Source organism: Oryza glaberrima, chromosome 6 (genome assembly GCF_000147395.1).
Source record: "Oryza glaberrima chromosome 6, OglaRS2, whole genome shotgun sequence".
NCBI lineage: Eukaryota > Viridiplantae > Streptophyta > Magnoliopsida > Poales > Poaceae > Oryza > Oryza glaberrima.
Window position 1 is genome coordinate 12,582,172 of NC_068331.1, and position 14,205 is coordinate 12,596,376.

The 14,205-nt window shown below is 44.5% G+C and overlaps 1 protein-coding gene across 1 annotated transcript; it reads right to left on the bottom strand.

The window, feature by feature from the left end:
* Window positions 1-920: 920 nt before the first annotated feature.
* LOC127777232 (protein DETOXIFICATION 16-like) lies at window positions 921-9,170 on the bottom strand. The gene is made up of 8 exons (XM_052303792.1): window positions 8,858-9,170; window positions 3,294-3,838; window positions 3,089-3,175; window positions 2,927-2,983; window positions 2,576-2,814; window positions 1,584-1,702; window positions 1,370-1,456; window positions 921-1,263 (listed from the first exon to the last, which is right to left on the bottom strand). Exons 1-8 carry the CDS (start codon window positions 9,101-9,103, stop codon window positions 1,204-1,206), a joined length of 1,440 nt encoding a protein of 479 aa, XP_052159752.1. The 5' UTR covers window positions 9,104-9,170; the 3' UTR covers window positions 921-1,203.
* Between the last annotated feature and the right edge of the window lie 5,035 nt (window positions 9,171-14,205).

Sequence of the window (14,205 nt, forward strand, 5' to 3'; positions counted from 1 at the left end):
GGTGGAGGGGCCAGGCACGGCCCGATGGTCGGGCCGGGCCGGCACAGGCCCGACCCCATCGGGCCGTGCCGTGCTTGGGCCGGGCTAAAATACCGTGCCGTGGGCCGGGCCATCGTGCCTTGGGCCTTTTGGCCATCTATACCTGGGACATGTAAGTAATCTGGGACATGTAAGTAATGAGAAAATTTAGAGACACATAAAAAATTAGGGACTAGCTATCCATCACGCGACAGATTTTTGGGTCCAAATCACACAGATTTTAGATAGTTGGATTAGGCTCATTTGATCACTTGATTAGAAGAGTCTATACATGTATCAAAATATATTAATTATATATATTGCATATATTTTATTTATTAGATCTTTACTTCGCAAAAAAAATATCACCAACTCATCTATTAAAAGTTACAGTATAATTACACTATAGTTACAGTAGTGTAATTATAGTGTAACTATAATGTAATTACAATACACTTACATGTCATATCAACTGAACTTACAAATGTAATTTTAGTTATATAGGACTGTAATTTTATATTTTAGTTTCCAAATATGAGTACAATATAATTATATGTAATTACACTGTAACTTATATGAAACTATACGCTTCTCGGGCTTAGTCGAGGTCACGGGATTTCTCTCATCCGTATCTAAGTAGAGTTAACATTTAATCGCTTTTGTTGTATAGTAAAAACAGAAAAAGATACGTGCAAGACATCACTTGGTCACATACATGCACTGCTTCCCTGTACGTACGTATGTATCACGTACATGCATGTCCCGAACCGCTGCCACCAACGAGGATATCACATACGAACGGCGCGCTGCACCGTTAGAAAAATCGACAAATATTAAGAAAAAAATTTGACGACAAATTTCTAGCAAAACTGAAAAATTAAACGAAAATTCAAAGACACGTAATGATTTTTCTCTTTAAACTATGATTATGATGATAAAATCCACCTAATCAAGACTCAAGAGCCATATATTTTTTGTTAGTATAAACTCCTTTTGAAATGTCCAATATAGCGATCTATGTCCACCGCTACTCTCATCCGAGCCAAAATCACCTCCTCCCACAAAACCTTTTTCCGGCTTCCGCTTCTTCTCGCTTCCAAATGGTTCACACACTGCCACGCTCAACTCTGAAACCACACTCTTTTTGCTTGCTTTCAGACAACATTCCTGACTGAGTGCAACCTCTCACGTCGCGAGATCGGTCGGAAGAGATGAGCTGAAAACCCTATCCTTGGCCATTTTCGCCTACACATACATAAAACATATCCAAATTATTACACGGAAGCGAAACGAAACTAAACTTCAAATGAACAGGAACCGAAACCCTGAATATGTGCTTATATAGATATACCTCCTTTTGCCAGTCTGTGCGTGATGTGATGGCCACGAACAGCAGGGTTTGCACCGCGACGCCGCAGATGATTCCCATCCAGAGCCCCTGTCGATCAAGTGTGCTCAAGAATCAATTTGGGTCGATCGCCACAGCAACAGTTGGTCACATGATCAGAGGAGACAAGCCCTGAAATTTGAGGACAAGTGAAAGTACGGGCAGCTGCAGCACATACCAACCCGCCGGCGCGCAGGACGAAGGCGGCGAGGTAGGCTGCCGGGACGCCGACGACGTAGAACGCGCCGAGGTTGATGCACGCGCCGATCTTCTGCCACCCGCAGCCTCTCGCCACACCTACACGTCCAAAGGAACATTTCCCAATCTTAATTTGTTGCATTGTTTTAGGCATGTATAATGATGTTTATTAACGGATTCTCTTGGTTGCTATGTAAGTAGTTTGGTGATGTAGGAAAGAGAAGAAAAGGGAAACATCACTGCATGTATGAGTCATGACAATGGTTCAAAAGGTGACTTTTAACATTTATTAAGAAAAAATTTGTTGCACGGGATTTAAGAAAATAAATTAAAAAATAATACAAATATTTTAGTGTATTAATGGTTAAGTGGTCATATTGTCTCAACAATAATATATAAGTTATATGTATTAACTAATAGTACATATCATACCCTACACTTATATGTGTTGTCGTAATTCAATTTAATCCACACCAATGTTCTTGTTGGAACTTTGAACACACTGCCATTCCCAAATTTTCATATGTAAATGCAAACCTAGACGCGCGGGTGGGGGGGGGGGGGGGGGCGGGGCGCACATTATAGTTGGCCAAAAGGTCCGCAGCTCGACGCCACGGCACAACCCGACCAATGGTCTGTGCTTGGATCTCTTCCTTAGCAGAATAGACTTATTATAGTCGTATAAGGTACGGCCCAAAGAAATAAGGGACACAACATGGACTTATTTGAGATGCCCAAAGAGAGCAGGGAGCCACAATAGATTTATTCCAAAACGAGCATGATGGGCTGGCTTTGCTTTCGGGCCAACGGCACGGCGCACGCCTTATTGCATTGCTGTGGGCTGACACGACACGACACAAAGAGTATGCTGAGCCGTGCCGACCCAACATGCCTTGGGCCATGCCATGCCGTGCCGGGGGACACATCTGGCCATCTATGTTCACAACGATTTGAATAATAATTAACGCGTACCTGAGAGAACACACTGGATTCCGTCCAGGAAGTTGGAGACGGCAAGAACCAGCATCATCTTGGCAACGTACGCGACCACCTCCTCCTCGTCGCTGTAGGCGTGGCCCCACACGTAGCGCACGCACGCCAGCACCAGCGCCATGCCCAACCCTTCCAGCGTCGCCAACAACGTCACCACGCGCACCGCGAGTCGGGCGGCCCGTGGACGGCCCGCGCCGAGCTCGTTCGACACACGCGTGCTACACAAAAAACCAAAATCAGCCAGAGAATTGTACTTTTTTTTCTCCGGCTTCTGCACTGGATTTGTACAGATATTGGAGATTTTGGTTGAGCTTTTAATTTGTTTTTCACCTTATGGCAGCGCCGAGGCCGAAGGGGATCATGAACAGGCAGTTTGCAGTGTTGAGGCTGTCAGAAAACACAATGTATTAAGTACATATGGTTATTCAGCTAAGCGAATTCAGGAACCTGAAACTATATTGAAAATTCAGATGTGTTCTGACTGATCATTACGTGATGGATAGGACGGATGTTTCCAGCTTGGGGTTCGGAAGAAGGCCGGACAGGAGCACGAGGAGCTCAAATGACCACCATTCCAAGCTGCATTTTCATTTGCAAATCCAATATATATCATCATCACTTATTCAAAGCATAAATGAGCTTAATTAATCGATCAGAGACTGTAATTAAGCTCGATTAAGTCTCACTGATGACTGACCAGACCATGAGAGCGGAAGGGATGGCGAGCCTGAAGAAGCTTAGCGGGTCACGGAAGGCCTCCATGGAGAACCCCGTCCACGTCTTCTTGCACGACCTCGACACCCTCACGTACACCGCCAGTACGCCCACGTTGATCCAGTACGACACGGCGTTGCCGAGGGCGGCGCCGCGGCTGCCCATCCCGGCGGCGTGGACCAGCGCCCAGCACACGCCCAGGTGGCACAGCGCCGCCGCGCCGGCGGCCGCCATGACCGGGACCACCACGTTCTGCGTCTGCAGGAACCGGACGTGGCACTGCAGCGGGCCGTAGGCGAACAGCGCCGGGATCATCCACCGGGCGTACGCGCCGGCCTCCGCCGCGATGTCGGCGTCCTGCCCGAACAGGAGGAGGATGTCGCCGGTGTAGTACCAGGCCACGGCGAGCGGCACGCTGACGGCGGTGAGCAGCAGCATGGCGCGCTGCTTGTAGACGCCCAGGAGATGGTACTGCCGCGCGCCGAACGCCTGGCCGCACAGGGTGTCCAACGCGCTCGCCATGCCCAGCTGAAATGGGGGTAAAAGGTGAAGTAACAATTAACAGGTGAAATGGCCGTAAAAGATTCACTAATCTGTTGCATTTTGCCACCAGTTAATGTTGTTTGTAATCAGGAAAAGTTTTGGCAAAGGAAAACTCAAAACTGAATTATATTTACAGCTGGGATGGAGTTCTGTGGAAATTGCAAAATTGAATTTTCTGTCATATATAAAACATGTCCATCGAAGTTCATCCATTTTCTGTACATGAAAACATGTCTGGGATCAGGATTAATTCCCATATATAAGAACGAGATCATTGTGGGCAACAGTATGTCGATGATAAAAGAAAAAAAAACATTAGCTGTCCAATTTTTGTTTGTTAGCACTTAGCAGCATGTAGCTTACTCAAAAAGCAGGGGTGGACCTAGACTTTAGTCAGGACCTGGGCCAGCCCATAACGATTTTAGCCCAGACATCAAATACATGGTGAAATTAGATTGGAATAAGTTCACTTAAGGTTCCTTAATTTGTCGCCCAGTCTGATTTTCATCCTCAGCCTAGAAAACCGGATACAATGCATCCTCCAACTTACAAAACCAGTGCAAACAAGGTCCTTGGTAGTATTTGACCCCGGTTTTAGTTGACAACATTAACTGGTGTAGATCGTTCCAACATTAACTGGTATTTGACCTCGGTTTTATTTGACACCTACGTAGATCGTTTGACTAGATATTTGTCCTACAAGGCATTGACGTGGTGCTTACGTGGTAGTTTGATAAAAAAAGCAAAATTCAAAACCAAAACATTTTAAAGAATATGTGGGGCTTATATGTCAGTCAAACAAAAATAGTGAGACCCACATGTCAGTGGGTCCCACTTCCTTTACCTTATCCTCCCAAGTCCCAACCTCTATGTTCTCTCCACCGGCGCTCTCTCCTCTCCCCACACTAGCGAGCACGCGCAGAGGACAAGGCGGGTAGGCCGGCAGGGCTGCCAGCGCTAGGGAGGGTAGGAGCCCCATCCTTGCCGGCGGCGTCCCCGCGTCTCCACTTGCGCGGCTGCCACCTTGCCGTCGATGCCACGTCTTTCCTCCTCCAGATCCGGTCCGCCTCGCCAGCGATGGGCGAAGATCCGACGGGCTCCTGCCGCTAGCGATGTGACGCCAGCGAAGATCACTGCTAGCTCTCCTCCTCCACCGCTGGCGGTGGAGACGGTCACCTTGATCGCCTCCCCGACCCACTCCTGTTCGTCATCTTCAACTTTCCTATCCCAAATCACACACATCGTGCTCGTCGGCATCATCAAGCCCATCTAGGCGCTCGTCCAGATACTCTCCCCCGCCAACTCCACCTCCATCCTCGCGGCATCCGTACCCTCCTACCGCTCCTCGTCATCGTCCTCCTTCTCTTCGCTGCTGCTCCCCAGTGACATGTCGCTCCACTAGCCCTCAGAGGTGCTCCCGCCGTTGACCTCTCTCCACAGGCTCCATCCGTGCTGCCCAAATCTCCTTTGCACCCCATCGCTGCCTCTCCCATCGTTTCTTCTCCTGTGTAAGGGGAGAGAGAGAATAGGGGAGAGGAGGTGGTGGTCCGCCGCTACTTCGCCTGCCGTCGAGCCCCACCTGCCCGCCCTGTCCATCGCCGCTCCGCTTGCCTGCTTCATGCGCCGCCGCTCCGCCCGCCGTTGCTCTGCCTACTTTGTCTGTGAGTGAGGAGTGAGGATGACATGGGGACCCATGTGGGCTCACCTTTTTTAATTATTTTGTACGTGTAGTTGACATGTGGGCCCATGGTTTTAATTATTTTTCCGATTCGAATTGCCACATAAAAGCCACGTCAATGTCACGTGGGATGAAAACCTAGTCAAACCAACCTTGTAGGCGCCACGTCAACCAAAACTGCCTTCGAAACCGCTGAGGGACCACGTTTGCACCAATTTGGACAGTTCAGGGACCGGTTGTATTGGTTTTTGGGTTCAAGGGCAAAAATCGGATTGAGTGTAAAGTTAAGGGACCTGAAATAAACTTATTCCGATTGGAATAGCTTCAATGGGCCTCCACCTCCAAGCCTAGGGGCACAGCCTGGGTGGCCCGTGGCATGGGTCCGCCCCTTAGCTTAGGAAACTGTCCTTATATAAAATTAGTAATCAGGATGTTTTTGGATGGAGGAATGGGACTAGCCTATTTTTGATAGATAGGTTGTACTAGAATAGTTCCATCCAACTATTTGGTTGAATGGTTATAATCTCAAAGCAACTCCAAAAGAGTTACTATTGGGCTCTATGTATGCCAAAATTTGCCAAACGCTGGAAAAAATACCCTCCAAGACACAAGGAGAAATGCTATCCGGATGGCCAAGACATTCGGCAGGCCAAAGCAACTCCCAGGGTGCAAAATCTGGTTAGCCTATTACGGATGGCCAAACATTGGACCAGACCTCTCTCTTTCTCCCATGATCTTTTCCCATCTAGCTTCTCTCCCGCTCGCCTCCTGCATACACACTTGCACGGTGTCTCCAGCATGGCGGAGCTATGCCCCTCCATGGCTTCATCTGGCACTGACCAAGGTACTTTCATCCCTCGCTCCTCTTTCTCATCGACACCCCGATCCAAACATTCATCCATTCGCCAAGGACTGTTGTCCTCCTCCCTTCCCCAATATATTGAATTGTCGACTTGATCTTGGTGACACCGGCAAGGAGCAGCTCTATATGTGCACCAAGCTCTATAGGCGTCCACATGACCACACTATATTTAGAGCACCACTGCCAGCTGGAGGTAACTCTAGTAGGCAGGCAAAGCTGAGGTCGACGGGGCCAGTGTGCAACCTCGATCTAGATCTCGATGAGCCATATGTACTAACTCATTGCCTACGCCCTACCATCAAGCTTCGGAATGCTCCTCCTCTATGCCCGCCGCCATGGTCAATGGTGTTGAGTTGCGGCGAGAGACAAAAAGAAAACAAGAGAGCAAGAAGGAGAAGAGGAGGGCAAAAAGGTTGTTGGTGCACCAGAAAATATGAAGAGAATTTTTTTTTGGCTATCTAGCTAAATGGGCAAGTGGAGAGCAAAATTTAGAGACGCTCTCGATGATGCTCTTAGTTAACTAAATTACACGCACTTAATTTCTTGTTAGTATTAGTATTATTTAGTCATGTGGTGATCAACCATATGAACAACAATTACAATACTAATTATCACATATATGCACATATAAACCTTACACTAATTAATATACTCCAATCCACGCATGCATAAAAAGGAAATCTGTTGGCTCTTGACTTTACACGACAATCAAACATGAATATTTTTGTTTTGGTAATCTGATGATCAATTGTGAATAGAGGGAGGGAGTATTAACTAATTAACCATAAAAACGTGCTAAATATCACTGATCAAAACTAAATTCATCGTTGTTACTCTCCCGTTCCTTGTCATTAATTAGTTGTACAGTTTCTGGCAAATTTCTCCAAACGATGTCATCGTCCTAAACCTAGGAGGAGCTAGGAACTTTCTCCTTGGTAGGACGAGTCCATCTCGATCTCACCCCCACCAACCAAACACTAGGAAGTAGTCTTTCCTCCCTGTCCAGCACTTGTTTAGGACGTCCCTGTCTCTTTCTTCCGTGTCCTAGTATCCAAACACTACTTCATTTTAGAATCTACTCCCTCTGTCCTAGTACAATGAACGATTGTCCAGATTCGTTGTACTAGGAGTGGTCACATCCCGTCCTAGCTAGGTTGGTTTTTTTGGACGGAGGGAGTATAACTGGTGCCTATAGATTACAGATGAAACTACTAAAATCCACACTGCTAGTATGGTAGATTGGCATGTAATTGTGTGCCTAAACCAATAGTAAATATAGTACCACGTATGTATGCAGCACGGTCAAGAACTCAAGATCTTGATTTGAGGATATTGTTTGAACGTGGTCACGCATAGCCTTTGGTTTTGTATCATGCAATTGTTTATTCCTTAATGAGAGTATTAAGAAAAAAAGGTTCAGGAACCTAACACATGGAATACAGTATGATAATCTCTGATGTTGACGGAGAGAAATACAGTGTACTATAAGAAAAATTGTTTATTCCTTTGGTGTGATTGCTAGGAAAAGATCTAACGCGACAGTAGGTACGTACCACATGGCCCTAAAAGCAGGATATGCCAGCCTATTTTTACCATTATACAAATAAATTACCCCTACCACCGTAAAAGTTATAATACAACTAAACACATATAAACGCTTCTGTTTAATTAATTCTTCTGTCGAATAGAATTATTTTTTTCTTAACAGGGTACGGTAGAGATATTTGACATTGTTAACTTTTTTTTTTTACTGAAAGACAATGTTAATATTTGGCACTTCTTGATATGTAAACATATTACTTCACGAGCAATTTTAGTTATCTACTGAGAAATACCACATTTTTTCATGTAATTTGTGTTACTTTCTGATATATAATACTAAGAAGTTAGCAAAAAAGTACAATAGTTAAAAGCACAATATCTCTCAGTATCTCCTCTCGGCATCTATATATGTAAGTACCAAAAAAATTTCCTCGCTTAAATATATATAATTAAAAAAAAGCATAATATCTCTCAGTCTCTCTTTTAAGTACCTTAAAAAAAATCTCATTGCTTAATAACTCAATATCAGGAAAACACATCATCTAGTAATTAATTAATTAATTCCAAGAACTGTAACAAAAAAGTCAAGTACAATCTTCTAAAAAAAATCTCATCGCCTAAATAATAAAAAACATAATATCTCTCAGCATCTCCTCTCTATCTCTTTAAGTAAAAAAAAATTCATCGCTTAATAACTCAATATCAGGAAAACACACCGTTCAAAAAAAAAATACCGTTAAAAAAATATCAGGAAAACACAACATCTATGAATTAATACCAAGAACCATTGTAATAAAAAAAATCAAGTACAGAACTGTAACAAAAGAAATCAAATAGTACAAAAATCTTTCTCTGGGCAATGCATGGATGACAAACTAACACTGCAAAATTGAGCCATTGCACAAAAGAGTGTTACACGTACCAGGAGGCTGAAGCCGGTGACGGCGGCGAAGGAGCTGGCCATGGAGGCGCCGGCGAGGGGGAGCTCGCCGAGGTGGCCGACGAACATCACGGAGATCATCTGGATCAGGTTCTGCAGCAGGCTGCCGGCGATGAGCGGCCCGGCCAGCCGCAGCTGCCGCTTCACCTCATCGCTCGCTGTGATCTCCTCCTCCTTGCAACTCTCCGGGAGCAGCAAGGCTTCCTCCAGGCAGCTGGCCTTCTCCATGTTGGCTTCCTCCTCTCCCGTTTTGGTCTCTAGGCGATCGATCTATCTTTCTACATGCTGACATGCAAGTGTAAATTAATGGTCCACGCAGACATAAACTGACAAATACTCCAATATAACACATACAGAGAGAGAGAACAGAGAAGGCTCCAACAGTCCAACCTCCAAGGCAACCTATCTAACCTTTGGAGTATTAATTGGACCCAATGAAGCTTAGGGCAAAAAATGATCCATATAGACGGGACCCACGTAAATAGACTTTAATTATAGCGATCCCTACAATATAATGTATATAGATACAAGGTAGTGTTATTATTTACTCCCTCTATCTACTTTTGATAGTCATATTTCATCTTGGCACACAGACCAATGATAAGTAATTCTACTTATCATCCATTTAAACATGCTACTAGCCATTCCTCGTAAACAAGCAATTCATTAATATTTACATTTCACGATGCTCAAGTAGCCAATCTTGTGTGGAAGAATGGAGAGTCATGCATTAAATCCGAGAAAGTCATTAAGATGATAGGTTGTTGAATTGAAATATGCCTATCAAAAATAGAATTTTCAGATTTAGAAATATGACTATCAAAAGTATATGGAGGAAGTATTTCATATGGGTAGTCCATATGTATATAGGTACATTTTGCTATTTTCTTTATATGGACTAGTTGCACAATGATATTAGGTGACTGAATGAAATATTATATTATCTATGAATTACTTTTGCACCACATTATGGATGCCCTTATGGTTGAAATGAAAACCAGACGTGTCAGCTGGTGGGAAAGTTAAATCATAGTAATAAAAACCAAAGTTCCTTTAGGATGTGTTTGGTTGTAGGGATGCGCTGGGTTGGGTTTGAGCAAACCTTTACAGGGTGTTTGATTTGAAGACACGTGAGATTGGATGATCTTTGAAAAAACATATCCATGTAGTTCAACTTCATCCCTCAAAAATTGGGTGGACACCCTCCAAACCCTCAAAATAGAACCATTTCAATCCTTGTGCGAAACACATAGCTCATCCCATAAAAGAACTAGGATGGACCTAACCCATCTCAGTTGATATCCAAACCAAACACACGCTTATAGTGCTCCATATACTACTGCATAATTTTGGGTCCATATACTACTCCATAATGGAGTTCCTTTATGGGAGAAAAGTTATGATACTGTTAACGACCAAATTTGGTAATGTCATGGGCCGGATTCAAAGCTAGAGTCAAAGCCGATTTGGAGAGATTCCGTTCGAGAAGGCAGATTACACATCAGCTACGAACAGCATCGGCTGCCGCATAATCGGCTACAGGCAGTATCGGCTGCCGTATATCAGCTAGCACCAAATCTGACGGAGTCAAGCCAATGCAACCAGTCTCGAAAAAGATGGTCCCACGTTGGTCGTCAGGGTTAGCCAAAGCACTTCATAGCCATTGCCACGCAAGGATTGGAGTCCTAAAAAAGGGGCAATTGTATCTATTAATTAGGACATTTTTCAGTTTCCTTAGAGGTATGTTTGTTAAGAGTCCACCTAAAGTACTTATTCGTATTTTAAATTGTGTTAGAGATAAGAGTCGTGTCCAGCAAGGACATATTATGTACTTCGAGTATAAATATGACCTGACACCATGTAATCAAGGGACAACAGTTTAATAATACTTCCGCGCATCGCCACCTTTTTCTATCTTCATTGTTTCGACGAGTTTTTGCTTTCGAGTTGGGCTGCATCAGGTTCGATCTTCGACGAAGAGGTAAAGCTTGTTATGGCAGTTTGCGTTGTCGGGATTAATGCTTACATCTCTATGACACTCTAATCCTATCTATGTGAATCACCAAGTTATCATATATACTGCACAATCTAGATTGATCTCGTCATCTAACCTCATCGGCTAGCCTCTATTATCGAAAATGGCCGATAGGTTTAGATGTCAATGTTAGCCTAGATTATGCGGTGTATCTACCATCTTGAATGAGTTTTCATCGATTTGCTTAGATCTCATGTTTCTTCTCATGCTTAACGCTGCATTGGTTAGGTTCAGCCTGTTAAGTATTGTCTTGAAATGTTTTATCTAGCTCTTTCTTTGAATTCTAATAGAGATAGCATCGGGATTTCAGCCGATCTTACCTGATTTAGCTGTCTTGTTTACCTACTTGGTTCTGGATCATCTTAATCTGCCCTTTATATCAATATCCCATCCGTTTAAAGCATATTAAGCTTCCCATCAGTCTGCTAGTTCACCCTACTTGTTAGATTGATCTCAGTCTCGTATATTTCATCTGTGCTGATATCTTGGTATAAGGTGGTATCGGAGTACTAGCCAATACACGTTAGGTTCACCCTATCAGCTATGCTGTGAGCATACATAATCCCTACTTTGGGACACATTTTAGATACTGAGTGATTTATACTGTCTCGGTATAATGTCCGATCTACGTATCGTTAACATCTACAGCCGATCGAGTAGGCCTGATAATCTCTAAGTTTTATCTGCCTTTGCCGATCTGATGCAAGTTATATCGGCTTGGCTTCGGATGATACGTCATCGGCAATCCAGCTGATCGGCTATTGTTGATGGATTTAACTCTTCGTCTTTTTTCTATCTTGTTGTTTACAGGATCAAACCAGCTGGCACGCTCAGAACCCGAAGGCTATCTCTTTGGACCTGCACTAGAGTTAAGCAGATCTCTCAGGCCAGTGCGTGTTTTTCGCATCAACAGATACTTTTATAATTTGTTAGATACAATTTGAGATCCGTGTAAAGATCGATATATCCTAGTCCCACATCTCTAAAAGATTTGTGCATGTATACATAAGTTGATTGATTTATCAGCTAAGACTAGTAAGGTTAGGAAAGGATAAAGCCCACAATCTGATTCTAACAAGAAAAAAAGAAATAAAATGGATTTGTCATCGGTAAAACCAATTTTGAATCCTAAGAGAAGATAAGCTCTCGAGCTCCATCAGTGCTATATATAAAAGATGAACACGGAGGAGAGAGTATACGCTTAATCTTTTTGCACCAAAATCCACAACCCTAAATAGCCCGATCAATTAAGTACTGTAAGGGGTCCATGTAACTGTCTCATCTGGGCAGTGCCGATGGAGACCCGAAGGTCGTTGAGATCTAGCAAGAAACCGGTGACAACAAGTTGATCAAGCCGGTGGTTGTTCATCTACTGGCGCAAGAAGAAAAAGAAGAAACAGGGAGATCGACACTGATGGCTTCACAAGTAGGTCGGTAGATGAAGTTTATTCCGCAAGTAGAAATTAAGGTGATTATGTTTAGGCTAAATTAATATGAACTTGTAAATTAGAACTTCAACAACATCCACTCGATCCCTAATTCATTACATCCTATCAATCCCCATTGCCTCGAGCAGGTGATGCCGCCCTCTTGTCGTCCTCTATGAAGCCCGCTGCTGTTTGCCTCGCCAATGCATCAGAATGGCCATGCGATGGAGAGCTCATCAATCTGATTCAATTTTTTTTGTGACTGAGAGGATAATTAATTGGGACAGAATAAGATTCGCTGGGAATTGAAGAAGGCAGCAATTTCTGGTTGACGAATCAAAGCGGCATCGATGGTTCATAGCAGACGGCACTCCTCGCGTTGGGTATGAGTGGCAACGCTCCCTAGGTGCACTAAAAAAAATACTGATATGGACTTTAGTATCCTCGGCATGGTGGGTAATTTCTTAACTTCCTAGATTAATTATAAAAGTTCCCATGTAAATTAATGGTCGGATTTCAATAAGTACACATGTCACTAGTGCGGAGTACCTTTAAGCAACTCTAAAGATAAGGTTGAAGGTGATCCTACTTTGGAGTAGATATATACTACTTGAAAACCCTTTTTTCTCAACACTCAAGTTTCTATTTCCATGGACAGTACTGCCTATACACTACTTAAAAAAACCATTTTTCTCAACTCGAGTTTAATTCAGATCTCTCAACCATAAAATTGGGTTTTGAGCATCCCCAAACATACAAAACTAGTGCAAATAAATCGAGTCCTCAGTAGTTTTGAGAGTGATTTCAGCTGACATGGCACTCACGTGTCACTACAAGCAAAATAGAAATTAAAACACCAACGGGACCCATAGGTAATTGGGAATCAAGTTAGAAACAATAAAACAGATATGTGGGGTATCTTGTTTAAAATAAAAAAAATTACAGTGGGACCCACATGTTAGTCGATCCCTTTCTCTACCCCTCCTCTCCTTCAGGTTGGCGAGGGCGATAGAGCTGATGATTGCCAACGGTGCCATCGCTGGAAGTGTAGGAGGCATGGGTGTGACTGTGAAAGTGGAGAAGTCGTCGCTGGGACTAGGGAGCATGAGGCCTACCGTTGCCTGGCTCGGCCTTCCCTATCCATCTTGTTCTTCTCCATGACTCCTCCTCAGTCCTCACATCACCTCTGCCACCCCCAAATCTTGATCCGTGCCTTGCCTGACACGATGCGAGCTCAGCAAGCGAGTGGACGTGGTGGAGCCATGGAGGAGGGAGGACCTCATCGACATAGGCAGCTCGGAGCCGACTAATACTCTAAGTTCCCGGAGCGAGGAGGTGATGCAGCTGCTCCTTACCGGAGCAGACATAGAGGAGGAGTAGGAGGAAGCAACGCTTGAGTATAGGACACCAAGAGGCCATGGATGAGATGCAATTGAGGAGGTGGCAGCGAAAACGGTCGAGTCACACTATCCTGGGAAGCGAGGCAGCCAGAGAGGATGCTTCCCCTAATCTTTCCCCCCTCGCGCTGACACCATGGCTGTTGCTATTGCCTTGCAGCATTGAAGGAGGGAGGAGGCCGAGGCTGCCACCGATTCTATGCCCTTGTCCTCCCTTGTGCTCTCCAGCCATACCACTGCACACATCATCAAACACCTTGAGAGGAAGCTGGCCTCTACGGGGTTCGGAGGAATTCGCTCTTGAGGACAGGCCCACCTTCAAGGCCGCCTATCCACTTGGCGATGACACGCTGCAGGAGCACCTCGGCCAGCACCTAGATATCATCGAGGCACACCTCGTGTGGGAGATCATGGGGGCGGTTGGAGTCCTTCAACGAGGGGTAGGACGGGAGATCGTGTTAGACTTGTAGT